This window comes from Stegodyphus dumicola, chromosome 2 (assembly GCF_044657685.1).
Source record: "Stegodyphus dumicola isolate Sdum_Otavi_A_Nest chromosome 2, ASM4465768v1".
NCBI lineage: Eukaryota > Metazoa > Arthropoda > Arachnida > Araneae > Eresidae > Stegodyphus > Stegodyphus dumicola.
Window position 1 is genome coordinate 252,984,156 of NC_140769.1, and position 26,573 is coordinate 253,010,728.

The following is a 26,573-nucleotide window of genomic DNA, read 5'->3' on the forward strand; positions in this document are numbered from 1 at the left end:
TAACACACAAAACGTTAAGAAAACGCTCGTTTGGACGTAATTTAAAATCTGAAACCTTTCAGATTTTTTTTTATTATATGTAGCTTTTTTTAAAGCTGTTTTAATAAGTACATAATTTAAGAAAATTTCCAAGCTTTCTAAACCATTTCGAAACAACCGGAGATTACGAGTCAAAGAATCGGAAGGAAACCCAGAATCTTCTAGCCAGCAAATTTTCGACATTTTTTTTTTTTTTTTTTTTAAATGGCATTAGTTATTTTAGGCTTTGGCCACTACTAAGACGAGAAACGGTGAGCATATTTCACAAGTGCACATCAGCGTAGCCACTCAGGGAGGGGTTTCGAAAAATGGACCAATGGGCTTCTATTGCTCTTAGGACGCTAAATCTTCGTGCATGTGAGCATATGTTGTTTATGTTTTAATTTTGCATTTGTTTCCCAGTTATAAATGTACGGCGTAATAGTAGAAAATCTCGTAGTACTTTCGTTTTAAGTGTTTAATTAATTGCTGACATTTCACTTTCGCGATTTTTATCACGCATTATTATTTGGATTGATGGTCACGGCATATTATGGCTCTTTACATGAAGAAAATGACTCAGACTCACGCTACAATTAGCCTCGAATATTACGCATTTACTAACACCTGTGGTTTAACAGAATTCAAGTGATTAGTTTTTTTTTTTAATTGAGCTAAGAAGGACTGAAAGTGTTTGCTGAGTATTTCTTGTGTAGACAGTATATTTAAGAGTGAGCAGTTTTTAAATGTGAAATTTAACACACTAAATAAATACAAATGCAAATTAGTGAAGTTCACTTTGAATAAAATTCTGCATTGGCTACTACTATAGAACATCTTTTTCATGTAGATTGCAATAAAAAGATGCTGACTTCTATTTACATATATAATTGGTGTAAATATTTTTCTCATGTGCATAGTTTTATGTAAAGATAGCGTTTGGGATCAGATGTTCATCACATATTTCTTTCTTCATCTTATTTACCTTTTATTAAGTAATATTTCAGATGGATATTTTTGGAGTGTCCAATATGTGTTTGTATTTATTTCAAATTTTTTCAACCAGATAGTGAAATCTTCACAATTGTTTATATTTGATCTAAATTCGCAATGAAGACTTTCAGAAGAAATCGACGTTGCTTTAATTATTTTGTACATAAAATTGCGTGGCAAAGTATTTTCAACCCTCTTGCTTAAATCTTAAAGCACGCGAAAGGTCATGTGACGTGACAGAAATATTACTGTAGGCCCATTGGTCCAGCCTAGAAGCCACTTCCTCGGTGGCTACACAGATGTGCATTTGTGAAATATGCAAACGGTGATCACTTTATTATGGAGAAACCTAATAGGGAGCCACCGTTGCCTTCTACAATTTTCGTCCATGCCCCATCTCCGGGATTCGAACGCGGGCTTTTTGGTGCGGCAGTCAAAGTCACTAACCACTTTCCTGTCTAGGTGGCATTTTTGACATAAACTGGTGGTAAATCTACCGAAATACTTTAGTATTGTATTTACTACGGCAAAAGCCTCTGAAAATAATTTGTGTAAAAAAAAAAAAAAAAAAAAAAAAAAAAAAAAAATGAAGGGTTCCAGATTTTAAATTACGTCCAAAGGAAAGTTTTTCTAACATTTTGTGTGTTACCTTTTTACTTCCTTGTTCGAAGTAAAAAGGAAGTATTGTAATCATGAAAAGTTTCAGGCAGCATATTTCAACGAAAATATGCATTTTGACCGCTATCGAATGCAATTTAACGATTTTTTTGCGTAATATCTGTACGTAAGGACAGAATAAAAGACTCGTTTCCTCCAAAAAAATTATAAAACTGTTTTAAATTAATTCTGAAGAGAATTTTTCGTGGCGTCTGTACGAACGTATGTACGTACGTGCGTACGTACCTCGCATAACTCAAAAACGAGTAGCCTCAGAACGTAAAATTTTATATATAGGACTGCTATAACATGTAGATGTGCACCTCGTATTTTGGTTGCAATCGGCCGCACCAAACGTATATAAATATATTTATATATATAACCACTCTGTTACCCGGCTCAGTGATCTCAATTTCTTTACTCTTATATGTTTGTAAATTGTACATTTTTTGCTTTAAAAATGATTGTATTATGTTGTTTTTATCTTCCGGTTAAGGTTTTTATGCCTTTAGTAAATCTGTATGCGATATGTTTAGAATTATAAACAATTTTAAAGTTGTCTAAGTGCCGCCAAGCCTTTTTTTTATGACGGCCATTGATGTTTACATTTGAAACAGGAGACTAGTGGATTTGTTGCCAATCTAGAGAAACTTAGCTTCGCAACAACAAAGATAACGCCTTCATCTATTATTGGCAATTAAATCATGCTTAATCCTTTCTGGAATTTTTTCGAGGAAATAAGTGTTTAAGATTTACTTCGTAATTTTTAATAGAGATATTTTGAGTTTTTATGTATTTTTGCCTTCTCGCAAAGTGAGAACTGAATTAATTGAATGAGAAATATTCAATCGTCTGTGAAAAACTGTTTCTTTTTTGTTTTGTTTGCTTAATTTCTTTTATACATCATTCTAGCTTTAGTATAGCATTTGAATAGAACATGTGGCAACGATTAGATAATTCTATTCTTTAAATGATATAAATTTTGAGCATTATGTGTTATAATATGAACGAAATATAATACTGTTAAGTGAATCTAGCGCCAGACTGTCGCTATGGTAAACAAATACTAGAGTGAATTTTAAAGAATGCATTTATTCTACTGTGGTTTATGCACTGTCGGCGAAGTAGATTTAATTCAATCCAATAAGTTTAAATGAAATGCAAGAGAAAATGCGTATAATTTAATATTCCGTACAAGGAAGTCATGTGGTGTACACATCAGATTTTTTTTTATTAAATATCACGTTCTTCGCACTTAAACCATAAAATTCAGTTCAAAAGCAATATCGTAAAATAATTTTAAATTGAGTATATCATTAGAATTTCCGATACACAGTCTCACGCGCTGGAGATAAAAATGTTTTTTCGGTACAACTTTGCCACTGCTCACTTTGAAAACCTTGAGTTTGTTAATCAGAAATTCGTTAAAGTTTTACAAAATATGAAATCGATAATAAAACAAATTCCAAATTTGGGCTTCCAGATGACCATATTCGGAGTAGGATTACGTCATTCAAAATTCGTTGGCTTTATGTTCCGTTGTTTTATCACAATGTGAGAAATATACATACATTTATGTAGATTCTTCATTATTTAACTTCTTCAAATATAATACAGGGCGATAATTTTTGGTGGCAACAGTTTGAAAAGTGAAACGACATTCAGAGTGATTCGATGCAAATTCCCAAAACGAAAACATTAGTCCCTCAGGGACAGAGCCCCTTTGGACTAATACAATTCGTTCATCATTCAATTCAGCAGTAATCCCGTTTTTAATTAATTTCATGAGGAGATTGATTTCATTGGTGATGCACCAATGTTGATATTAATATCATCTACTGTATTTTTGGAAATTAAACTGCTCTGTACATATGATGTTAACAATATCGTCTGCTGTTTCGTTTGACTCAGTTTCTAGACACGAAGGGATGGGTTAATTATTTATTCCCTCTTCTTGGTTTAATTTTGTTTTATATCCTAGACAGTGCTTTTGGCAATGAGATGGTAGTATGACTGGTGGTTTCGGCCATGCCCCACCAATGCTTAATGAGCAAATGTACATTCATGTGTACAGGGGGGCAGGAATCTTTGGAAATAAAATTAAATGCTGCAATGGTTTAAAAAAAGTAAACATTCTAATTGTCATTTGCAATAAACTTCTACTGATCGCTAAATTTCGGAAATAAATGAATGGAATATTTTAATCAGAGATCTAAAACTGGTGGCATTCGAAGTAATTTTATGCTTTTCGCGAATACATTTTAATTATATATTTGTTGCAAATATTTCAGAATTTTTGATGTATTAGATTTTCGTTGAAATCGAACATAAATAACGCATCAGAAAATTAGTAAATGGATCTGATTTATTTACACTGGGATATAAACCTCATTCAAAGATATGAAGATTTTATTACTTTACAGATTCTGAAGATACAGATTACTTGTCAAAAATGAAAAAAATGAATAAACTCAGTTACGAATTTTTGCTCTAAGAATAATCTCACTATCGCCTACATTTATATGTGAATAGTTTTTTTTTATTTACCTTTGAAAATTAATCAGAGAACAATTCGATTGAACGATGATCATTTACGATCAGTGATGGAGATCTTACAGGTAACAAACTTTAGATTTCGAGTAGAAAATAAATATAAATTTGAGATTTTTTACTTTGTTTTATTACTTACGTATAGTTTAAGAAATGTTTAATAAATGAAACTTAAAATTTATGTAAAGTATTTTGTTAATAAAATGTTCATTATATATAAAATTTATATACACACATATATATTATATACACACATAAAAAAAAATCTGGATTTCTTCTTTTAGATAGGGATTTGGCCTAACTTGAGTTTAAGATCACTGGCTTAATTCATAGTGCCGTTCAGGGGTTCAAAATTAATTTATCGGTTGAAGCTTTCCTGAAAACTTCTATTTAAACTTCACTTTCAAAATGGCGCTGTTTTCTAACGTATACGTATCAAATGTACTCCAAATCTTTTAGTAATGGTGGTATAGTTTATAGCTTTCTATCTTCGTCAGTTTGCCACTTATTCTTGTGTTGTAATAAGTGATTTAAAGTCCAAATATGGGGTGTACCGCTACAGGATATAGAACATTTCTCATTTGCTGCAATTTCGCATTATTGGTAATTTTAATATTTTTGTTAATCAAAATATTTTTGTATATTGTAATTCCTATGTTACAGAAATGAGTGATGCTAGTAGACTATTCAATACAAATCTTGTTTTATAACGAAAACGGTGAAGATATGGCGTGATAGGATAAATATGGATTCCTCATTTTTATGAGTAATTTATTTCTCAGTGCATTGATTAGATATCTTGTCTTTTAGTGTAAAACTCGGTTTTAATTTCGATATAATATTTTAATCTTTGATAAATTACTCCGAAACTTAATTTGATAAGTTATTCTTAGCTAAAAAAAAAATTAGGACTTTCAAAATTTATTGTAGCTCTTATTGTTAAAATTTCGCTTTCTCCTAACTTCTTAAACGTGGAAATAATATACCACTAGCTAGTATATGTAACAGTAGAATAAAAATTTTCTTTGTTTAAGAAATATTTGTGTAAATTTCGATTTATTTTTTTAATTTTATGAATGCTGTATTGAATTTAATGTGTTACTGCTAGAGGAAAAAATCCATTTATTAACGGAAAAAAATCGAAGATAAGAATATCGTCGCTATGGGATTGGAAAAACTATTAAAACGTATGATTTGCAGCTTTAACAACAAAATTCTGAACGATTTGTTTTTGATGAAAAAAATGATTTTATTAGAAGTGTGATATTTCTGGTCTGTATTTGATTCCGAATGTAATAAATTCGGCTTCAATATTGCGTTCATAGGAAACTGGACTAAAATACGAAAAGTAATCTTAAAAATGTTTGCGTTAGATTTCATTATAAGATTATGCTAGATTCATATTAGATTTCATTATAATCTCCAGTCTCTCCTTCTCTTACAATTATTCTTACTGTTTTGAAAAGATTGATTTGATGTGAGGTTATTTTTCTTGCTACACAATGCCGACTTGAAATTCTTTTGGTGAGTTTTTCATCCGTAGCGCGTAAATATTTATGGAAAAATAAAATATGCCAGATTTTATACTTAAACTGCATAGTGTTGCTTTTCTTGTTAAAAAAAACTCTGCTTTTTGCCGATGATAAAGTCGTCTGTTGTCATACATTAAATAATTACTGAAGTTACCTTAGATTTCATTATACACGCTGGCTAGATTGGAGATTACAGTCCAGTCGCCAAGTGAAGCGAAATGGCGCCAAATCTGGTAACCTCTTCTCTTAAATACGAATCAATGCTTTCAGATCATTTATTGCTCATTATTACAATTTTTTAAATTTCGTGATAAAACGCTTTACTCCGTTTTGTTACCGTCTTAAAAATGGTATATGATATTATATAAACTTTTAATATTGTTGATCCTATAAAATACATAGTTGTTAACTTTCAAATACCTTAGGTAAAGTGCAGAATCGCCCACTTATTTGTTTAGCGTTTGCAAGAGTAAGAATAGGATTTTTGTCAATTTTCTTTGACTTTTTAAATGAAAATAGGTCGATGTGTACATGGATAAAGGCAAGGGAGTGCACATTGCCATTTTTGTGCAATTCTGGGATTTTTTTAAATGAAAATCGGTCGATGTGTACATGGGTACCGAGTATGTGCAATTCTTAAAAACGCGCCAAGCAGTGGGTGATTCTGCACTTCCCCCTTTTTCGATGTTTTTCTTGGAAGTCCTGTTTCAGATATTTTTGCATGGTTACATTATCTATTTTTGCATATTTATAGAATTAATTCAAATTCGCAACCATCTAACATGGCGATATGATGAGTTAGCGATTTTCTAAAACGCGAGAAAACAACCGATTTGGCGACTTGGCAATTTTTTTGAAAACGCGCCAAACTGGACCGTAATATCCATTTTTACCTTAAACGCCATATTTTAAATGTCCTCTTTTTAACGGCTAATTATAGGTATTTTGGCTTTAAATGCAATGTAGTGATATGTTTTTTGAACTTGGTAAATGAATACCTAATAAATCTCTTTAGTAATAAGACGGCAAAGCAAACAATTTTTGATGTAAGAAATTCAGAACTGTTTTAAAGTGCTTACCAACAGCGATTCTTTAGATGTCCATTCATTGAACGCTATTAGAATTTAAACTGAGGAATTTCTCTTATTTATTTATCTCTGTATTGTTTGGGAATTTCGTGCAGAAACTACATGAATGATTTCTCTTCTGTATTATATTTCGATATCTAAATCTACATGGATTAAGTCCTTACCAATTACTAAACATGTTTGGGAGATAAACAATGCAAAATTCTTCCTTTCAAATGAATTTGTGTCTGTCGTTTCCTTTTGCAAGAGTACATCAGAACATTTTTGCTTTTGCTGGTGTCTTTTCGAGAAAACGTAGACCCTTTCAAATCTCCAGTCTCCTTCTCTTACTGATAATTATTCTTACTGTTTTGAAAAGATTGATTTGATGTGAGGTTATTTTTTCTACTACACAATGGCGACTTGAAATTCTTTTGGTGAGTTTTTCATCTGCAGCGCATAAGTATTTATAGAGACATAAAATATGCCAGATTTTGTACATAACTGAAACTGTTTGCTCTTTTATCAGTTTTTCTTGTTCAAAAGAACTCAATTTTTTGCCGATGATAAAACCGTCAGCTGAGCTATACATTAAACAATTACCGAAATATTGCAACATCATGATTTCTTTTACACAAACCTAGTGACCCTTTACATTAAATTTACATTTTGACTTAGTTTGGCATATGTGCTTCATATTTTAATTTGTGTAGTCTTCATGTAATTTAGCTTTTGATTGACGATTGTATACGGAAAAGGAAAAGTAATTCGAAACAGATTTTGAAACATCAAAAACGAGATAAAACAATGAATATGAAAAGAATAAATTGCTAATTAACACTTGGATAATTTACTATAACTGACTCTTAAAACAAATTAATTAGGTTATAACTGGCCGAGGGGCTGGAGTAGCAGAACACTGGTAGTTTGATTTCGGATCGGATTCAGTTCCTGGATAATGATTGTAAAATTAGCCGTATTTAAATACAGTAAACTAACCAATTCCGGGCAGATCAAATGGCAACATCAATAAGACAGCTGAACACTAGTTTTCGGTCCGGGTTCGAATGGTGGTGAACGAGCTGGCTGTATAGGCGTGTTTGTGTATTTTCTTTTATGTAATGTGACTGTGAGCCAATTTCCCTTAAAAAGCATATCCTTTTCTTGTCAATTAGCCCTTGTATGTTTTGCTCTAATAAACTCGTCCAGTCTGACAGACCAATGGGCTGGCTTAATGAGATTAATTACATTTTGTAAAAACTCATTATAGTTTCACTTGCGTATTTGTTTTTGCAATCAAATTATAAATTAACTAGGGCGTACAACAATGAAAAAAAATTACCAGTTACGATTTTCATATTCACTTGATTGTTATTTTTAAGTCATGCAGCAAAACAAAATTATTTCCTTTCTTTCAATCTCTTTTTAGGATACTCACTTTTACAATCTTCCATTACTTGGGATACTCGTCACTTTTTACAATGTGTTTTACTTAGGATACTCACTTTTAGTCTTTCATATTCTGCTAGGGGGTTTCACTATTTCTTTTCTGAAAGTTAAAATTTCGTAATATGTAATTTTTAAAGTTTTTCTTTGTTATTTTTCACAAAGAAGTTTATGAAACAGGTAAATCGACAACCTTGTATTCGGCGTAGATTTTGCAAAATCCCAATCGATTTCGAGGGCAAAACGGGTTCCCCTTCAACAGGAGCAAAAAATTCTGCTATTATCATCTGCTCCTGATGAAGGAGGGGGGACCCGTTTTGCGCTCGAAATTGATCGGGATTAAAAAAAAAAAATCTACTCCGAATACAAGGTTGTCGATTTGCCTGTTTTATTTTCTAACTATTTCTGTTTAACGTCGGCGTGTTTTTCTTGTCTTAAATAAGTTTATTTCCAAAATTTATTTCTGTAATCAAATATGCTAGTAAAGTACTTGGTATATCTGTTGCTTTAATTTTGATAATTGATTTAGCAAAATTAAAGAAATATAACATAAATCGGAGTAATTTATTTAAGTCCCATGTTATTACTTTTCAGGGAGGACGTTTTTGTTGCTATGCAATGTAATTTATGTGCAAGAGATTCATTATCTCTAGTGATGATATACAAGCTATTATTTATCACCTGCTTCGCCATTAGGCACTACACAGAAAGGGAGGGATTTTCCATTGGGGATATTTTAAGGTAAAGTAGCTCATATCCATGCTACATACGGGGAAAACCACGAAAACGCTCATGCAGCCAGCCCTTTCGAACTCCTGAGCGAACTATCAGTTTTCAGTGGTTTTTACCGCTTGGCTGCTGGTGGACACGATATATAAGCTAATAGAAGCTTTTATTAGAAAATATTTTCATATCACAGTATATTTCTTTTACTTGATGGCACTGGAATTTTTTTACACGTAGTTTTCTTTTTGTACATTTCTTTAATGGACTGCATCTACGTCGAGGAGGAGTTCAAATTTTCGATTGAAGTGTTATAGTAATTAAATAATTTAGAATGGTTCGTCAGCTCATTTTGTTTTGGATAAACAAACTCGGCTGTTTTACAGGGAAAGGGGGTTCAGTTGAGTCTGATTTACCTCCTCTTGATAACATTGAACCATATTTGATTGCATTCCTTTTCCTGAGTATTTTTTGCTGTTTTTCAAATTTCTTTAATTCTTGTGACTTTTGGTTGATTATTTACACATTTGTAGGGAATTTTGAAATTTACTGGTTTTGAATTTTATTTCTTTTCGATCTTCATGGATATGGTTCTAAATTTCTTACTTTTTGTCTATAACAAATTATAAGGCCTCGGTTCGAATCCCGGAGATGGCATGAATGTTTGCAAATGTGTAGTATTATCGGGGCGGCATAGCGTCACTTTAAATATGCGGCGGGCCGAAAGTTCTCTCGTATGGTTTAGTGGAACGGGAGAGCGGTGGGAGACCCTAGGAAACCGATCCTTCGGGGTGCTCTCCATCAAAATTGGGGGAGGAACTGAGCTAAATCGCATTGTCACCTGTAAGGTGTTCAGTGGCGTAGCTAGGGTGGGGCAAGGGAGGACATCTGTCCCCGGGCGAAGCATCCAAAGGGCGCCAAATTCATGCTACAAAGTTTTTTAATGAAATGTTTTCTACTTCTGGCACACAGAAAGGGGCGCAAATTCTTCAGTTGTCCTCGGGCGCTGGAAACTCTAGCTACGCCCCTGAAGGTGTTTAAGGCTGTTGCCAACGACAGGCGTAACTTGCGCTCCTTGCCACGACAATTTTTGTGGGCTTGGGCTGATGTTGCTGTCAGACAAATGAGCATAAGTAACAAAACACATACACATATATATAAAATACGTGTGTGCAAAGGTTACGTAACTTTACATTTAGGTGGAAAGAACGAATGCTTTCCACGTAAATATTAAGTTCATCAAGACACAAATGTTCATGGAAGAAATAAATTGTTTTAAAAGATAATGCACTTTAGAGGAAAACTACTGAAAGACGCTCACATGCTTGCGAAAATAAAATAAGTAATAAATAAAAATAAAAATTATAAAGTAAATATTATTGTGACATTGAGTACTGAAAACTCTAGTAAACGGAATTTAATCAAGAAATTATGCAATTCGATGGAGCAGTTTATTTCGAAGCGTTATTTTCCTATTAATCTTATTAACAATCGGTAAAATCCTAGTATGCGGTGCAGCCTTGGCGTGACTTTGAAAATTATCGCCAACACCAAAAATGATCCAAAGAACATCTATATATATATATACTATACACACATAGTATATGTATATACACACATAGTACATATACTATATACATAGTATATACTATGTTTAACTGTATATTTTCTTTGAATGACCGGTTAACTACTCATCGTATATGTCCCGCTTTTACTGCTCATCACAAAGTCGCCAAAAGTAGCCAAATCCTGTGTGCACCGGATACTAGGATTAAACCTAACGATCTATTTTTCTTATGAAACCGAGAAAAATCTATGCATAAGATTACTGAAGGAAATTCTGCTATGTTTTCCAGCTCTGTAACACGAATTTAAGCTATGGAAAAAATTTTGCCATGATAATTTTACTACCAAAATTACTAAAATGTCATTTTTTTTTAGTTTGTGGGCGGATCTGTTCTCATTCTTGGCTTGAAGATGAAATGGGCACTGTCCTTGCTTTTCCTGACCAGTATACCAATTATTGCCAAAGCGATAGAAGCTGTTATTGCCACAGGCTTCTTTATTTCCCTTGCAGGTCTAACAGGAATTTCCGGAGCGTGCTACGAATGCATGTGGCTACTAATAGTGGTCAGTTTTGGTTCTCTTTTTATTCTAGTTTTGGTTTTTCAGTTGCTAATGTTTCACTGTAAACTGTTGATCAGTTTTTCTCGGATTACTAGAATTGGAAGATTACTTTTTTACTGATGCATATTGTTACATACTAGATTTGTATATTTTTTCAGTTTTATCTCAGTTATTGTTTTTACTGGCCTTTTAGCACTTGGCTTCTCTTGGAGTGATCGTAATTATGGAATTTAGCCTTGGAGTCACTCTGATGTTTGTTAAAAATACGGTAAGAAATTTTTAATTCATTGTGTTTGTCTTCCTCGCCTTGAGCATACGGCGAATTTTATACATATGTTGTATATTTTTTAAATATCTGCTTTTTAAAAATTGATTCTTACAGTTTAAAACGCTATTCTTTAACTCTTTGACGGGCAGGAAAAGGCAGTTAACGTTTTCAGCAAAACTCTTGTTTTATTTACTATAGCAGGTGTTGCGATGAAATTATTTGCAACAATTACACATATTTTGTTTAAGATGCTTGAAAAAAAATGACCACTTCTGGTGGTTAGTGTGAGTAACCACCGCCCACAGAACACATCCCTACAAATTAGTCTCTATAGTACTCATAGAAACAGTTTTTCTTTTTCAAGCAGAGTGCAACTTCGCATGTGCTGCATTCCCACACTGTTCTTACAGGCTTTTCTTGGTGCTGCAGAGTGCACATTGCATTCCCACACTGTTCTTACAGGCTTTTTCTTAGTGCTGCAGAGAGTGCACATTGCATTGCCACACTGTTCTTACAGGCTTTTTCTTGGTGCTGCAGAGTGCACATTGCATTCCCACACTGTTCTTACAGACTTTTTGTTGGTGCTGCAGAGTGCACATCGTCGTGATGTTGTCTTCGATGGCTGATGCTTATTTTGAAGACGAATTGCTGCATCAACTACTGGCTAGCTTTTTTGATTTGCATCTAGTTACCTACAAGGGAACTTCAGAAACGGTCAGTCTTGAAAACCCCACACACGAGTGAGTAAGACGTTCAATAGAAAAGGTGATTACTGTAGGTAACTACCGCCCTTCAAAGAGTTAAGGCTTGTTAATGAAGTAAATACTGAATATGTTTGATTTCAAAATCGGTCGCACAGTACTTTACATTGCGTAGGAATAAATAAAATGCAATATAACATACTAAACACCCAACCACATTGCATCGAGTTGTAAATAATACCAATGTTGTACCCTGGATCTCAAAATATTTTATCTAGCACATTTCAGCCTAACTGTAAAATGTATGAGCAATCCGATTATTTTCAATTTTTTTAACTTTGGAATATTTTGTGTATCTTGAATTTTCCACATTCAATGAAAACTTTAAGCATATTTTATCTTAATAAAACTATTCAACTTATAGACAGCTGATTTACGTATTCGAAAAGTATTCTTGAAAAACATTCCAGTTATGTTCGTAGAACCATGAATCCTCAAAATAATTATTTCTTTAAAAAGTCAAAGTGTAAGGCCTTTGAATATTTTCAGTTTGAGCCGCGTTACTGTTATGGAATTACTGTACTGAATAAGTGTATAGTTTTAATACAGCTGTTTTGTAAATGATATCAATATCCTATCGAGGAATGGGGAATAAAAAAATTTCCAATATAATTTTAGGATTCTTTCATCCCTGAGTCAAAACTTAATAAACCTTAGATTGAAAAAGAGTGGAAAAAATTTGTAGTTATTGAAAACCCATTTCTTAATGTAATTGCCAAAAATTACCTTCATATAACATAAATTTCGAAATTTAGTTTGTTATCGAAGTTCTGCGGTAACTTTATATTCCACAAAAATCCCAGGATCATGTTGGTGCCGCTTTCGTCACAGAGAAAACAATAGTGGGGGTTCGATTACATACAGTTTGCTCTGAGCTTACTGCAATCCATCTGGCTTTGACTTACCTTTCAAAACAAAAGTACATAAAGTTTATTATCTACACAGATTCCATGAGTGCCTTAATGTCATTGGAAAATTAAGCTCAATGTACTCACCCAGTTGCAACCAGAATCCTGAAGTTGAATCATTCTTTAAAAATTCGGGGATACCAGACTCTTTATTCGTGGATCCCTGGACACGTTGCCATTAAGGGGAATGAATTGGCGGATATTGCAGCTAAAACTGCAACCACAATGTACAATCTTCAGATTCCACTAGCAGACATCAAAGGGTTTGTCAAAAGCAAAATTCTCAGCAGATGGCAGAAGCAATGGGATGACAAAGTATATAACAAGCTGAGAAATGTTAAACCCACCATTGGATACTGGCCATGTATGGCTAATAGAAGGGAGGCCTCTTGACTCGACTGAGAATTGGCCATTGTCTCCTGACCCATGAGTATCTTCTGAAGGGAGAAGAGAATCCCAGCTGCCCAAACTGCAATGCAGATCTGACAGTCCATCACATCTTGGTGGAATGCCAGAGTTTTAATTATTTTCGCCAAAAACACTTTAATTGTTTAGAACTGGACTTAGGAAATTTAATTGGAAAAACACATCATCGTAATTTGTTTCTGTTTTTAAAAGATATTGGCTTTTATAATAGACTTTAACCTGTTTTTAAAAGATATCAGCTTTTATCATAGATTGTAATCTGTCTCTTTTTACCTAAGATAGAAGTTTTTACAAATAACTAATTGCATTGTTACCATTTGTCTGGCGCAGCTAACCTTGACAGGTTTTGTGCCAAATTACAATAATCCAATCTATATTCCACAAAATGTGCTACAAGGTTTGCAGAAGTAAACTATGGCATTACCATAATAAATTGAGAATTAAGGTTGTTTAAAATTAAGGTTAAGTAGGTAGAATTAAAGAAAAAGGAAATAAATCAATAAAGGTACTTACGGTATTAACGCTATCCCCTTAGAAGTCTCTGAAGTTTCAAGGTGCGCCAAAGTCTGAACACTATACAGATAACTCTTCACTTTTAACAAGCTATGTTGTCATTTAATTAGTGTTTTTTTTGTTTTATTTAAAGTTCTAGAGATTTTTACAGATAAATTATGATACTTTGTTCTTTAAACTCAATTTTAAAGTATGCGCTTGTGGAATTTGCCTGCAAGAACTGCTATAAAATTCCAACAGGAATACAATATTTTGCAATCAAATAATTAAAGTAATAATTTGCTTTAAAGCTATTCTTAAAGCAAATTATTGGTTAGGGGCCGCTATAAAAAAGAAGTACCTAAATTCAGCTTCCAGTTTTTTAGAATTCTGGCAAAACGTTTTGAAAAGCTGTTCAAAATGTGGTAATTGTCTACGATCCTTCTTTCATAATTTTATAAATATGTTGCTTAATTAGGGTTGCTTTTTGCGAAAAAGTGGAATTTTCTAATGCATTTCAGTTATCTTTTGACTGTCATGATTTCTACCTTTTTCTTGTTAAAGTGGACAATTGCCGATATTGCTCATGACCATTAAGGTGTTGAGTAAGCTTTATTTCAGCAAATGTTTCAAGCATTAGAAAGCATAATTTATAGCAAAAATACTAATTTGGGACTTACGTTGATTTATGTAAAAGTATTTATGTCTGTTCTTTCTTTTCAGATTCAATCTACTGTTGAAAAATCGGATTGCAGTAGTGTAAGTAATATTTCGAGCATTTTAACCCAAAATTTTATGTTATTGATTATGCGAGATAAAATGAAATTTAAGATAGTATTTATCTTAATTTTGATATTGGTATTTGATAATATTAATTTTTTTGTTTATTTATCTCATTAATTATTGACTATCATGGCTATTTTACATCTAAGCTAACAGAAAACTAATTGAACAATAACCGAGCAGATAACACCGCCTGAACACAAATAGCTCCTCCCCCCGGGTTAGAATACCGACGAATGGACTATTATAACGTAGATACAGCCCAGTTTCACTTAGCCCTTACCTTCAGTTAATAAAAACCTTAAGATAGTGATCAAGTCACGGTTATTACTAACATAACTGATTTTTTAACATGATGTAGTCTCCCATCTAAAACAACCATGATAAACTGAATTTTTGGTAAATACTTTTGGGAATTTTTATAAATCTGACATTCATTATTTTATGAATGATGCATTATAAAATAAGTTTTATCTAATGTAAGAAGATTCACTTACTGAAAGCGTTTGTGGACATTCCTTCATGGAATTTGGGGAACTCTGTAATGCCAAGGTTATGTTTGAAATGCTTAATTAAATAGAAAATGTCTTCGTTAATCTTTGGATTATGTTAACTTGGCGATTTTTTGGCGAAAATTTGGCGACCAACCCTGCTACAGCAAACTGTCAGTTTTATTTTGGACGCCATTTTGTTTTCACTAAGTAAAGGCATGTTTTTTTTACTCAACATTTTTTCCGACAATCTGCTAGCCGAATTACGCTTATACTAGAACTTTTATGGAACAAAAATGCTTAATCATGACGAAGATTAGGTGCGAAATTGGGAGAAAGTGAAGAATCGCCAACTGCTTGCCGCGTTTTTAAGAATTGCTCATACACGGTATCATCCATGTACACGTCGACCTATTTTCACTTAAAAAAACATCTCAGAATTGCACAAAAATGGCATTGCGCACACTCGACTTTATCCATGTACACTGCTAAAGTCCTAGCTAGTAACCTTTATCGCCTTACCAAAATGTCGTCAAACTACCTGTTACCATATTCCAAAGATTAGTCAATGTCTTCTGTTGGGAATCGACCAAAAATACTATTTTAACTGTAGAGAAAAAGTGAATGAAATTTTAAACAAGCTATTGTATATATTTTTAGTTTTGTGCTACAACTCTAGATGCTATGGTTTTGGATTATGCGTTACCGTCAGCTGGCCTGATGATGACAATAATTATACTTGAGGTGAGTATTTTATATTTTTTATAGATGTAAGAGTGATATGTGAAAACATCAAAACAAAATTCCTGAAGAAAGATTTAATGCAATAATTTTTAACATGTCCTTCCCAGGCGCAGTGTCGCCTAGCAATTCTTTTGCATCTACTATAAAGTATTGTATAGTGTATGTATACTAGTTCTGTACAGTGTATGCGCTTGCGATTGCAAATAGTTTTATTGTATTTTAGTAAAAGATTTTAATAATAAAAACGATATAGTATTGTGTATTAGCTCAAACTCTTTGGCATAATTTGCCGATTTAAAAAAAGGTATAACTGATGGTTTAAGTGCAAAAAGCAATACATACTACATCCCCAATTTGCGTTTTCATACTGCATTATCGTGGAAACCGGTGAACCTAAGCCTGTTTTTTCTATTGTTTGGATACAAATTTAGATGGTTAATATGGCTTTAAGAAGAGATTCAAAGAAGTTGCCCCCTTTAACTGTTTTGCTGCAATATACTGTATTCCTGCAAAACTTTTGGTATTTATCTGTTAACGGAGAAGGATTGGCTAAGTTTCGCGGTAATTTGATACAATTAGTTTTTTTATTTTGGGTGGAAGTTGTTTGGCAGTCGCTACTAAAACAGCTTCGAAGGTTTTTTTACCATAAGCTGCAACTTTGTCGCCACAAGAACTCCGCTTTATACGAATTCGGTAGTGTCTTGCTGCACCCTTATTTTTCGTTCCATCATTTTAAAGAACTCCATGCATACTCGATGTTTTGATTTATAAGCTCTGAAAAATGGATCCACAAAGTTAAATTTGTGATTCACCTCGAAAAGCTCAAAACCGATGTCTGAAATTCTTCTGTTTCATAGGCGGCCCAGGAGTCTGAATGAATGGTCGTTTTGTGTTTGATATATTCTTTTACCGAATTTAACGAAGTCGTGACTTTAATACATTTACCGCCGAATGTCTGGGTACAGACGATAATCTTCCACTTTCATGCAATGATTAAGTAAATGGAGGCTTTCTACACTCATGTCCATAAATTAAGGATAATTCGGAGTCACGCTGAAATCGAACTCTAAAATAAATATATCACCTGTAAAATCACTACGCACATCTTCAAGAATCATATGCAAATTTCAGAAAGTAACCAGATGACACCGATGATACGTCACAATGACGAGAGTGTAAGAGAGTGATATATAAGGAATACAGGCAAAGAAGTAAAATTGTTCGCAGGCGCCTTATAAGCATTTCAGTGCAATAACCGAATAGTTATGACACAAAGGACGCATTTGGATAATTTTTTACGTGGTAGAATTATCGGCCGTCTGGAATGTGGGCGTACCCAACTGGAAGTATCAGACGAACTTGGAATTGCTCAGAGTGTCATCTCCAGGCTTTGGCAACGATTCCAAGATGATGGTAATATGAGTAGACGTTACAGCACAGGTCGCTCCAGAGTTACAACGCCGAATGAGGACCGGTATTTGGCAGTTACTGCCAAAAGAAACAGGCGGAGCACAGCCTCAGACCTGTTTCGTCAGCTCTCTTCAGCCACTGGTACGACAATTTCAAGGCAGACCGTGAACAGACGCTTAGGGCAGATTGGTCTATATGCTCGTAGACCTGTCAGATGCGTTCCACTTACTGCAACTCACTGTCGCGTGTGGTTAGCCTGGAGTAGAGAGCATGCATTGTGGACACCGCAACAGTGGGCTTGTGTGATGTTTTCCGACGAGTCCAGGTTTAGCTTGCAGTCTGATTCTCGACGGACTTTCATATGGAGAGCTCCAGGTACCCGTTACTACCAAGAAAACATCATTGAACGACACCGTTACGGCGGTGCAGGAGTGCTCGTTTGGGGTGGAATTATTCTGTGTTCCAGAAGTGACCTGCATGTTCAAATTGGAACCATGACAAGCCAAATCTATCGGGACGTCATTTTGGAACAACATGTACGTTTGTTTTGGGGCGCCATGGGCGCACAATTTGTGTTTATAGATGACAACGCCCGTCCTCACTGTGAAAACATCGTAAGCGAATGCCTTCAATCGGAGGATATCACCCGTAGGGACTAGCCAGCATTCTCACCGGACTTAAATCCAGTGGAGCACGTGTGGGACATGCTTGTCCGACGAGTTGCAGCCCGTTAACCTCCTCCTACATGTCTACCGGAACTTCGGAGAGCATTGCGTTTTGAGTGGTGTAATATCCCCCAAGATCAGATCGATAATTTGATACTCAGCACGCCTGGGCGTTGTACGGACTGTATTGCATGGTCTGTGAGACATACAATGTATAAACAATCAGACTAACCATGTAATATTGGTTTTTTGTAATTTGCTTCAGGGAGAAAAAATCGCTAATTTTTTTAATATCAAACATATAGCATCTTTTTTGCTCTTTACCTTTTGTTTAATAAATAAGATTTACAAATAAGTCAAATTTGTTTTGCTTCTAACTCTTCATTTGCCTGATTTTGCATTATCCTTAATTTATGGACATGAGTGTAAATCAATGCAACTTCTATTGATTCCTCTAACGTCTTAAATTGAAATAGTACAAATAACAATCACCTAAACGTTATGAAAACAAATATTCATAACTTAAGAACGACACAAATCGTGTGCATCAAAAGTCTGCGTATATCGGAAAAAGCCTGTACGGAAATGGATTGTATATAAAAGGTTATTCCTTGTATTAGTATCCCCTTCTTTTTATAACATCTCTGAATCTGTTTGGAATGGATTCAACTAGCTTAGACGTGTCATATATGGTTATTTTGTTCCACTCTTCTACCATGACTGATTTGAGCATTTCTTTGCATGGTAATTCGTTCTTCCAAATTCTCCTACCCTCATAACGTACGTCTTGTGCTTTGCATCGTTGTTCTTCTGAAAATGAAAAACGTCAGACCCCTAGCTTCTCGTCACTTGCCTTGAGATTTCCCTTCAGTATGTTCTAGTAATCAATTTTGTTAATTGTTGATTCGATGAATTCCAAATTAGCAACCCCACTGCTTCCCATTCACTCCCAAACCATAACGCCTTCTCCTCCATGCTTTAAAAGATTCTTTTCTGTACAGGGTTTCATCCAGATATGTTTTCGTCTCTTCATACCGAAAATACAAAATTTACTTTCATATGAATACATTATCTTTTTCCAAAATTCATATAACTTATTTAGGTGTTTTTTGGCAAAGGCCATTCTCTTAGCTCTGTACATTCGAGCGAAGAATGGTTTCTTTGCAACTCGGCAATCGATAGTCATGAGTTTCTCTTCAATCAGTTCTCTTCGAATTGTGGTTAAACTAACACTTTTTTGGAATCTCTCAGCAACAGTGTTTAGCTGTTTGTGAAGCTATTTTAACAGAGCATATTACTAAGCTGGATTCTCGAGGTGACTGTGCAGACGGATCTTGTCTTGGACGATAAAAGTCCGGTTGATTTGTAGTTCAGGATCACTTTTTGAATCTATGAATATGTCCTGTTAAGTTTCAGAAATTGCTCTAAGACAGCGGTTCTCAAACTTTTGACCAATGCGTACCATCTAAACAAAAATTAAAAAACTTCAGTACCACCGCTACATTTTACAATGATTATTTTTCAAATTCTCAATAGAAATTATTTAAAAAACATATATTTTGCCATTTGCACTACCTATTGGTTACTTGTATTAAATATGCACACAAAAAAATTTTAGATTAAAATTGTTTTTCATTTTAATTATCAAAATTTAAGTTATAATACCTAAATTCTAAAATTTGGTGTGAAATTTGGGTCTGTTTATGAGAGATCAATTACTTTATGTCTGGCCTTATTTTACTTGGCTTTAACCGTAAATTAGGATCCACTTTTAATTTTGTTCTGTATTTATTTTTCAAATATAACACAATCCTTGTTCACACAAATAGGTTGTGCAAAAAGGCAATAAAAATTTGATAGTTTTTTTGAGATGCCTTTAAAGTCTTTTTCCCCGTTCAGCCAAAAGTTAGCAACTGTGTTATTTTTGAAATCTTCATTTCGAGTTAGATCACAGAAAATTTCTTTCAATTGTTCTTTTTCTTCACGAGATTTTTGAGCTTGATAGTTAAATATACTCTATTTCTTTGCGTACCACCAGTTAAGAATGGCTGCTGTAAGAGATTTGCCTCCTTTTCAAAGACCTATAATGATCTTTATTTCAGTAGCATCGATCACTTTTCTATTATCTGCCACCAAGCATTCAAAATCTCAAATCTTAAATAAATCACAGAAGCTTATAATTACTTCAAAAAACACGATTCGATGTAATTACTGTCTGACAATAAAAGGTCTTTAAAAGCTCTTTTAGAAGTGTACGCTGACTTTTGGCGGGAATAATAGGAGATTGTTTGGCGATCATTGTTTTTTCACGTTAAGGTGGTTTTTTTTGTGTGTATCGTTTGAATCGGGTAAACTTAAAGAATTAGTAAGAAGGGTGTTGATTTTCCCAAGCAAGACTGGCACAGTAATTTTAGCATGAACATGTAAGATGATCGCTCGTACGCAGAGTTTCGGCGGTGAGAATAAGAAAGGTTTTAGTTTCGTGGCAAATACCACTGAAACTCAATCCGCTGATGTGGAAGACGAGGCAAACGTTTTTATTTCTTCGAGAAACGAACTTTTCATTAATCTCTACGATTAAGCCTTCACCACCTGTTTTTTTTTATTATTCTCAGGATTCGTACACCCTCATTTCTCTCAAATAATTGTTCCAGTTTATAACAATCGTATTATCCGTGGGCCTAACAGCGACCAAGTGATAAAGTCACTGAACGCTGGTAGCTCGATCCGAGGTTCGAATTTTCCAAACGGTCTGGCTGCATGGGCGGTTTCGTGGTTTTCCCCATGTGTAAGGTATATACAAACCAATTCCCTTAGAAAGACCTCTACGATGGCATCCCTTTCCTTTAGGCAGATAGCCCTCGAGTCTTTGCCGTAATCACATAAATCAAAATCAAAATCAAATCAAGTCATATCAGCCGTGTTGAATTATTCAATGCAAAATTTTATTGATGGCATATCTTTAGACTAGTAGTATGAGTCTGGAAGTAGTAACAAATCGTAATCTATTTGCTGCAAACTAGATATCGACTTGCATTCCCACAGATTCTATCTCTTTCGAACATCGCCATGCCTTCTTTGATTGACTCGAATAAATTTCCTTTCGTGCAAATTGGAATATTGATGGTTCATCGGCATCAGCTCTTGTAATGAACAAATAGCATCACCTAGCATAACCTTTTATTGTTTGTTAGATCCCGTGACCCATGATCGAATTATAAAATCCAAAGCAACCCCCCTCGGAAAAAAAAGCTCGGCTAAATGCGTTTTTAAACGTTGACGCCTACGATACTGCAATGCTATTCTGGGACTCTACTGCCTAAGCAGCGTCTCCCAGAACAATTAGATTTCCTTATGGAGCCTTAGAATGAATGGTACTTGAAAGTATTTATCTTTTTATCGAGGAAGAGTTCGCATAATTTTTAATTTTAAATTTTCAGATTATAAATAAGAATTATAATTACATGAATTGTTACTTTAGCATTATTCAGTTTTTAGCTCGAAAGAGCTATTAGTCCCGAAAAGTGGATTTGAGTTGTTTTGCATTCATTCGAGTCTGCTGCCATTCGAAAAAACTTAAAATATTCTTCTTTCATACCTAACCTGTCTGTTATTAACAAACTGTTTAAAAGCAATGGATGCCTTTCATAAAATATATTTTTTACTTTTTAATCTGATTTAAATAAAAATGCATTTAATTTGATATATCTAATTAAAAACATTAGTTATTTATAAAATTGCATTGCATTTTTATTTTTTAAATATACAAAAGATATATATATATATATACATATAATCATTCCTTTATTAATCTAAATGCATATTCATCTAATATCATATAAAATGTTTGTTTCACCTTTGCCCTATCTATTTATGATCTCTATTGATAAACCATATTAAACTTTAAAAGAGCCCTCCTGGGCTATAGTTTAAATCTGAAACCTTTTTTGATTTGACTTTCGTTTGATAATCTAAAATGTTTATATTCTTTTGAACACAACATCTTATTGCAGGATCATATCTCAGCATTATATTAATGCCAAGTTAAAAAACTAAGTTTTTCCTCTGATTTCTATAAATAACTGAATACAGGTAGATAGTCCAGGATTGACACCACAGCGTGAGTTGGTTCCATAGACTTTTCCCCATGTGTAAATTGAATACGAGCTCATTTTCCTAAGGAGTTTTCCTCAAGATTCATTCCTCTTTAGGCAGATAACCTTGGTTGCGTTAATCAATTAACCGATCCCATTTTAAATTGAATTAATTGACAGCATAACTTGGAGAAATAAATGTAATCAAGTTTAGTTGAACTCTTTTCAAACGAAGCTTTGATATATATATATGAAGTTTTTATTTTTTGTAAACCCTAATGAGCTCCTAGTGCGTGAGATTTCTAACGATAATTATTAATTATATCCTAGAAAAATTTAGCTTACGATAAACTTCGATAAATTCATCAAATGGCAATGAGACATCATGGATTTCAAGCCAATGTAGAATTAGAATTAACTGCCACAATGTTTGAATTTTGTTGAACGGGAGAACATTCCTAACAAATATTTATATATACTTAAAATTATTGCAGAGTCGGTGTTCTTGAAGTTAAATGTAATGTATGAATATTCTAGGCACTGATGATCTACAGCGCCATCAGATTGTATTTCCACATTCGAGACAAGCCTAAAACTACTGCTGTCTCTGGTCCCAGCATAGTGGTTCAAAATGTTCAAATGCAAAATGGTAAGAAAATATTTCTTCTATGAAATGCATTAGTACTTCTATATCTTAATTCTGCTGTTAGGCTTATTTTCGTACTCAGATATGTCATTAATGCCGTTCATATATCTAATCTTGTAGTCGTCCTTCGGTTTTTCAACATTGTGGGGTACTAGAGTGAATGTGACTCACTTCTTTATAAAATACAGTAAGGCAGAGTGATATTAAAAAAATTGCTGAAGCTTTTAATTCAATTATTTGAAAAGGTGTATTTTGTCGTAAGAGCTATCAAAGTATCTCTCAGCGTAAAGTTATTTTATCAAATGACATGATCCATGGATCCTTCTATTCAGTACACTTTTGGACTTGAGACTTGCAATTCTCTTCCGTTTCTCGACATTCTGGTCCCACGTAACACATCCAACATCAGTACTACGGTTTACCGTAAACCTTCATCGGTTTGCCTTCTACCACACTTAAAATCATGTCATTCGACTAAACAAAAGTTACCTTCATTTTATTCCTATGTTTTCCGTGCTCTTCAAGTTTGCTCCTGCAAACTATCCCTTAATGAAGAACTAAATTATTTAAAAGCAATAGCTATTGACAGGGGCTTTTCACCCAATATTAATAATAAAGCAGTTAAAAAAAATTCTAATCTCAACACACCAAAAGACACACTTTTGTTTTAGAAGATTATAAAAATTCTGTTATCATTCCCTTCTTTCCTTCAAGTAGCTATAAAGTTGCACATATTTTGCAGAAATTTAACTTTAGGATCGTTCATTCTTCCATAAATAAAATTCAGAGTTCCATACTCAAGGACCCCATTCCGGATATGAATTTCTGGGGTATTTACAGGATTCCTTGCCAGTGTGGCTTAATTTACATTGGTCAAACTAAGAGAGCCTTAAGCGTTAAATCTTCTGTTGCCCAACATTGTTGGTCCGAAAATCACACTTTCAATTTTTCTGCTGCCAAAATTATTCAAAAAACATCTTCCATTGGTGAACTGGATTTTCTAGAGGCATTTCACATTCAAAAAAAATTTTTCTGTTCTAGTTAACGACCTGCATTCTAATCCATCTTTGCCTTCGGCCTTTAAAGAAATTGTGTTTTAGTTCTGGTTTCATCGACAGATGGCGCCAGTGGCTTATCTCCTGTCTAGACTTTATCTTATTTAATCATTATATCTTATCTCGTTCATTTGCGCTTTTGCAGCTGAGGGTGATGGTTCAGTAAAACCATCGAAACTAGTCCTATGAAAATTTGGAAATATAACAGATTTTTGCTGTTTGACTTCTAAATTAAATGACATGACTTCGGATTTTGAAAGAAATCCATATTTTCTGAATGATACTTTTATAACCAATGAGATGTTAGATATTACAATCTGAACATAAATCGATCACCGAAGTCCAGAGTAGAAATGAAAAGTTCTGTTAAAATTGTACAGTGTTTGAAATGGAAACAATGCTAGTCATCTTTAGCGCAACAACAAAGAATAATGTATAAGGAATTCATGCGAAGCGAAATAATTGTTACTACTGCAATTTTGCTTGAATATTTGAAATGATTGTCACGTTGATTTCTGAGTATCCAAAAGTGGCTAGTTTCTTCACAATGCTCTTTTGACTCCCAAATCGCATATTGTTTTAATTGTTCCGTAGAAATCAATTGATATAGCACATTGCGATCGAGTAGAAGAGCTTATAGGTACTATAGAAAGTCCCTTAAATCAGGCTTGATAGTATATTATTTTAATTGACTTTCACCTAGCATTGGTCTCCTTTCCAAATTGGCCATATTGCACAGGACAACAAAAGTGAGAATTGCGCACCGTAACAAATTAGGAATGCAGGCAGTGAGAAGTTTACTTTTTCTACCGATTTAATCTGCCAGAAAAGTTTTACGATAAAATAAGCGAAAGAGGCATAGCAGAGACAAGTGCGAACATTTGCGAGTGAACCAACCACATGTGAACAGTTTGAATGAATAACTAGGAGCGCCATTTTGGCTACGAGTAGCTAATTAGAAAAAAAAAAAAAATCTTTTACAGTTGTTAACTTTCAACCTTGAAAAGCATCAAGAATCGCTGTTTTAAAACATCAGATTTAAATTAAAAATTTTTATTAATGTCAATGTAAAATTAAATTCTTGACAATTCATTCATTAGGTAATTTAAAGGAATTGGTCTATAACTAGTTATTGCTTAAATATTGGGTGATACAAATGCTGCAAATATCATCAGCAATTTATAGTATTAAAATCATTTCTGTATGGTAAAGCAGCTACAAATTTAAGTATTTCTAAGATAATTTATGAATACTTTCAAATTTCGAAATACTTCCAAATATTTCCAAATTTCGATATAACTCAATTATATCGGAATTTTGAAGATGCTTAAAGAATACAATTATTATAATTTAAAGTAACTATCCTTAATGTATTTAAAATTGTGCTATAGCTACCATTAATTAAGCTGTATATTTGGATTCGCATTCTTTGCTTTAGATGAAGAAATATACAGGCAACGATCTGGAATGAGGTATGACTTGGAATAAGGTATGCACGTAAAATAGTCATTTTAATCTGATGAGATTGGAAGATTAATAGTTTTGAATTATAAAAATATTTAAATTCTCAGACCATTAAGAATTGTCTGGTCTCCTAAGTATAATAAAATTTTATCGCTTAATGAGAAAATTAACTATTATACACGGAATGTTATTTTGTCATATTTTAAAATTTGTATGAGCTTCATTATGTATACTGAATTTTTTGTATGACGCCTACCTATTTTAGTTGCAGCACCTCAAGCAGATGCAAACTATGTAATCTCACCACCTATGTACCATCCACAAATGGAATACATAGCTCACCAGTCTCAACCTGTGTATGCTCCAAATCCTGCGCCATCTCAGTGTGTTGGAGGGGGACCTGAATTTACAAACCCTCCCGAATATATAAGCTTGCCCCCTGAGCAACAGGAACAGCATGAACTACCACCAACATATAATGAAGCAGCACCAATAGCTGAAGCATCTGCAAAAACTGAAAACGCAGCTGGAGCAACAAATGAAAACAAAGAACCGAACAATCCTGTATAACAGCAGTGGACTTTGTTTTGAAATTTATTAGCAGAATCCTGATAAAGCCTGCCAACTACGCCAAGAAAACAAAATTTGGCTTATTTTTTAAAATGATACTTGAAAGTATTTTAAAAGATTAAAATTTTAAAGTGGAAACATTTTAATCTGAAATATATACAGATTTTTCTTAATGTAGACATTTGTGTAATTATCTTGGAATCTTGCAATGTATTGTTGTTACTTCTTTGGTACTGCTGTTCCTTTCAGAATATTTTGTCTGTCATCGATTTTAGATCAAGTTTAAGTTATCAGTTGAACAATTGCAGATTCGGCATATTAAACCCTTCATTGCCATCTGCAGCTGTTAATCATGTTCGCAAAATGATTGACATATGTGCTAGCTGTCATGCCTTTTTCTCAATCGGAACTTTGTCTTCGATTTGAAACTAGATTGAATAAACTATTAATTTCAAATGTTTTATATAATTATTTGTACTTTTGCATTGGATAAATATAGTTTTTTTGTAGTGATTATATTTATCTGTAGAAAGCGAAAGAATCCAATCGGATGTGAAAATTAAATAGAATTGAATAAGTTAAAAAAATTGTAAATTCTGTAGTCCAAAACAGTTTTAGCCCTTTGATTACTATAGGGACATATGTTCCACTAAAATTTTAAAAATTACTGCTGGGTTAAAAAG

At 33.6% G+C, this 26,573-nt stretch overlaps 1 protein-coding gene across 1 annotated transcript; it reads left to right on the plus strand.

Annotated features, from left to right (window-relative positions):
• Positions 1-4,634: 4,634 nt before the first annotated feature.
• On the plus strand, positions 4,635-26,358 carry LOC118203636 (uncharacterized). Its single transcript, XM_085812035.1, has 7 exons — positions 4,635-4,821; positions 10,928-11,116; positions 11,307-11,381; positions 14,692-14,727; positions 15,903-15,986; positions 22,693-22,804; positions 25,586-26,358. Exons 1-7 carry the CDS (start codon positions 4,762-4,764, stop codon positions 25,888-25,890), a joined length of 861 nt encoding a protein of 286 aa, XP_085668161.1. The 5' UTR covers positions 4,635-4,761; the 3' UTR covers positions 25,891-26,358.
• Positions 26,359-26,573: the final 215 nt, after the last annotated feature.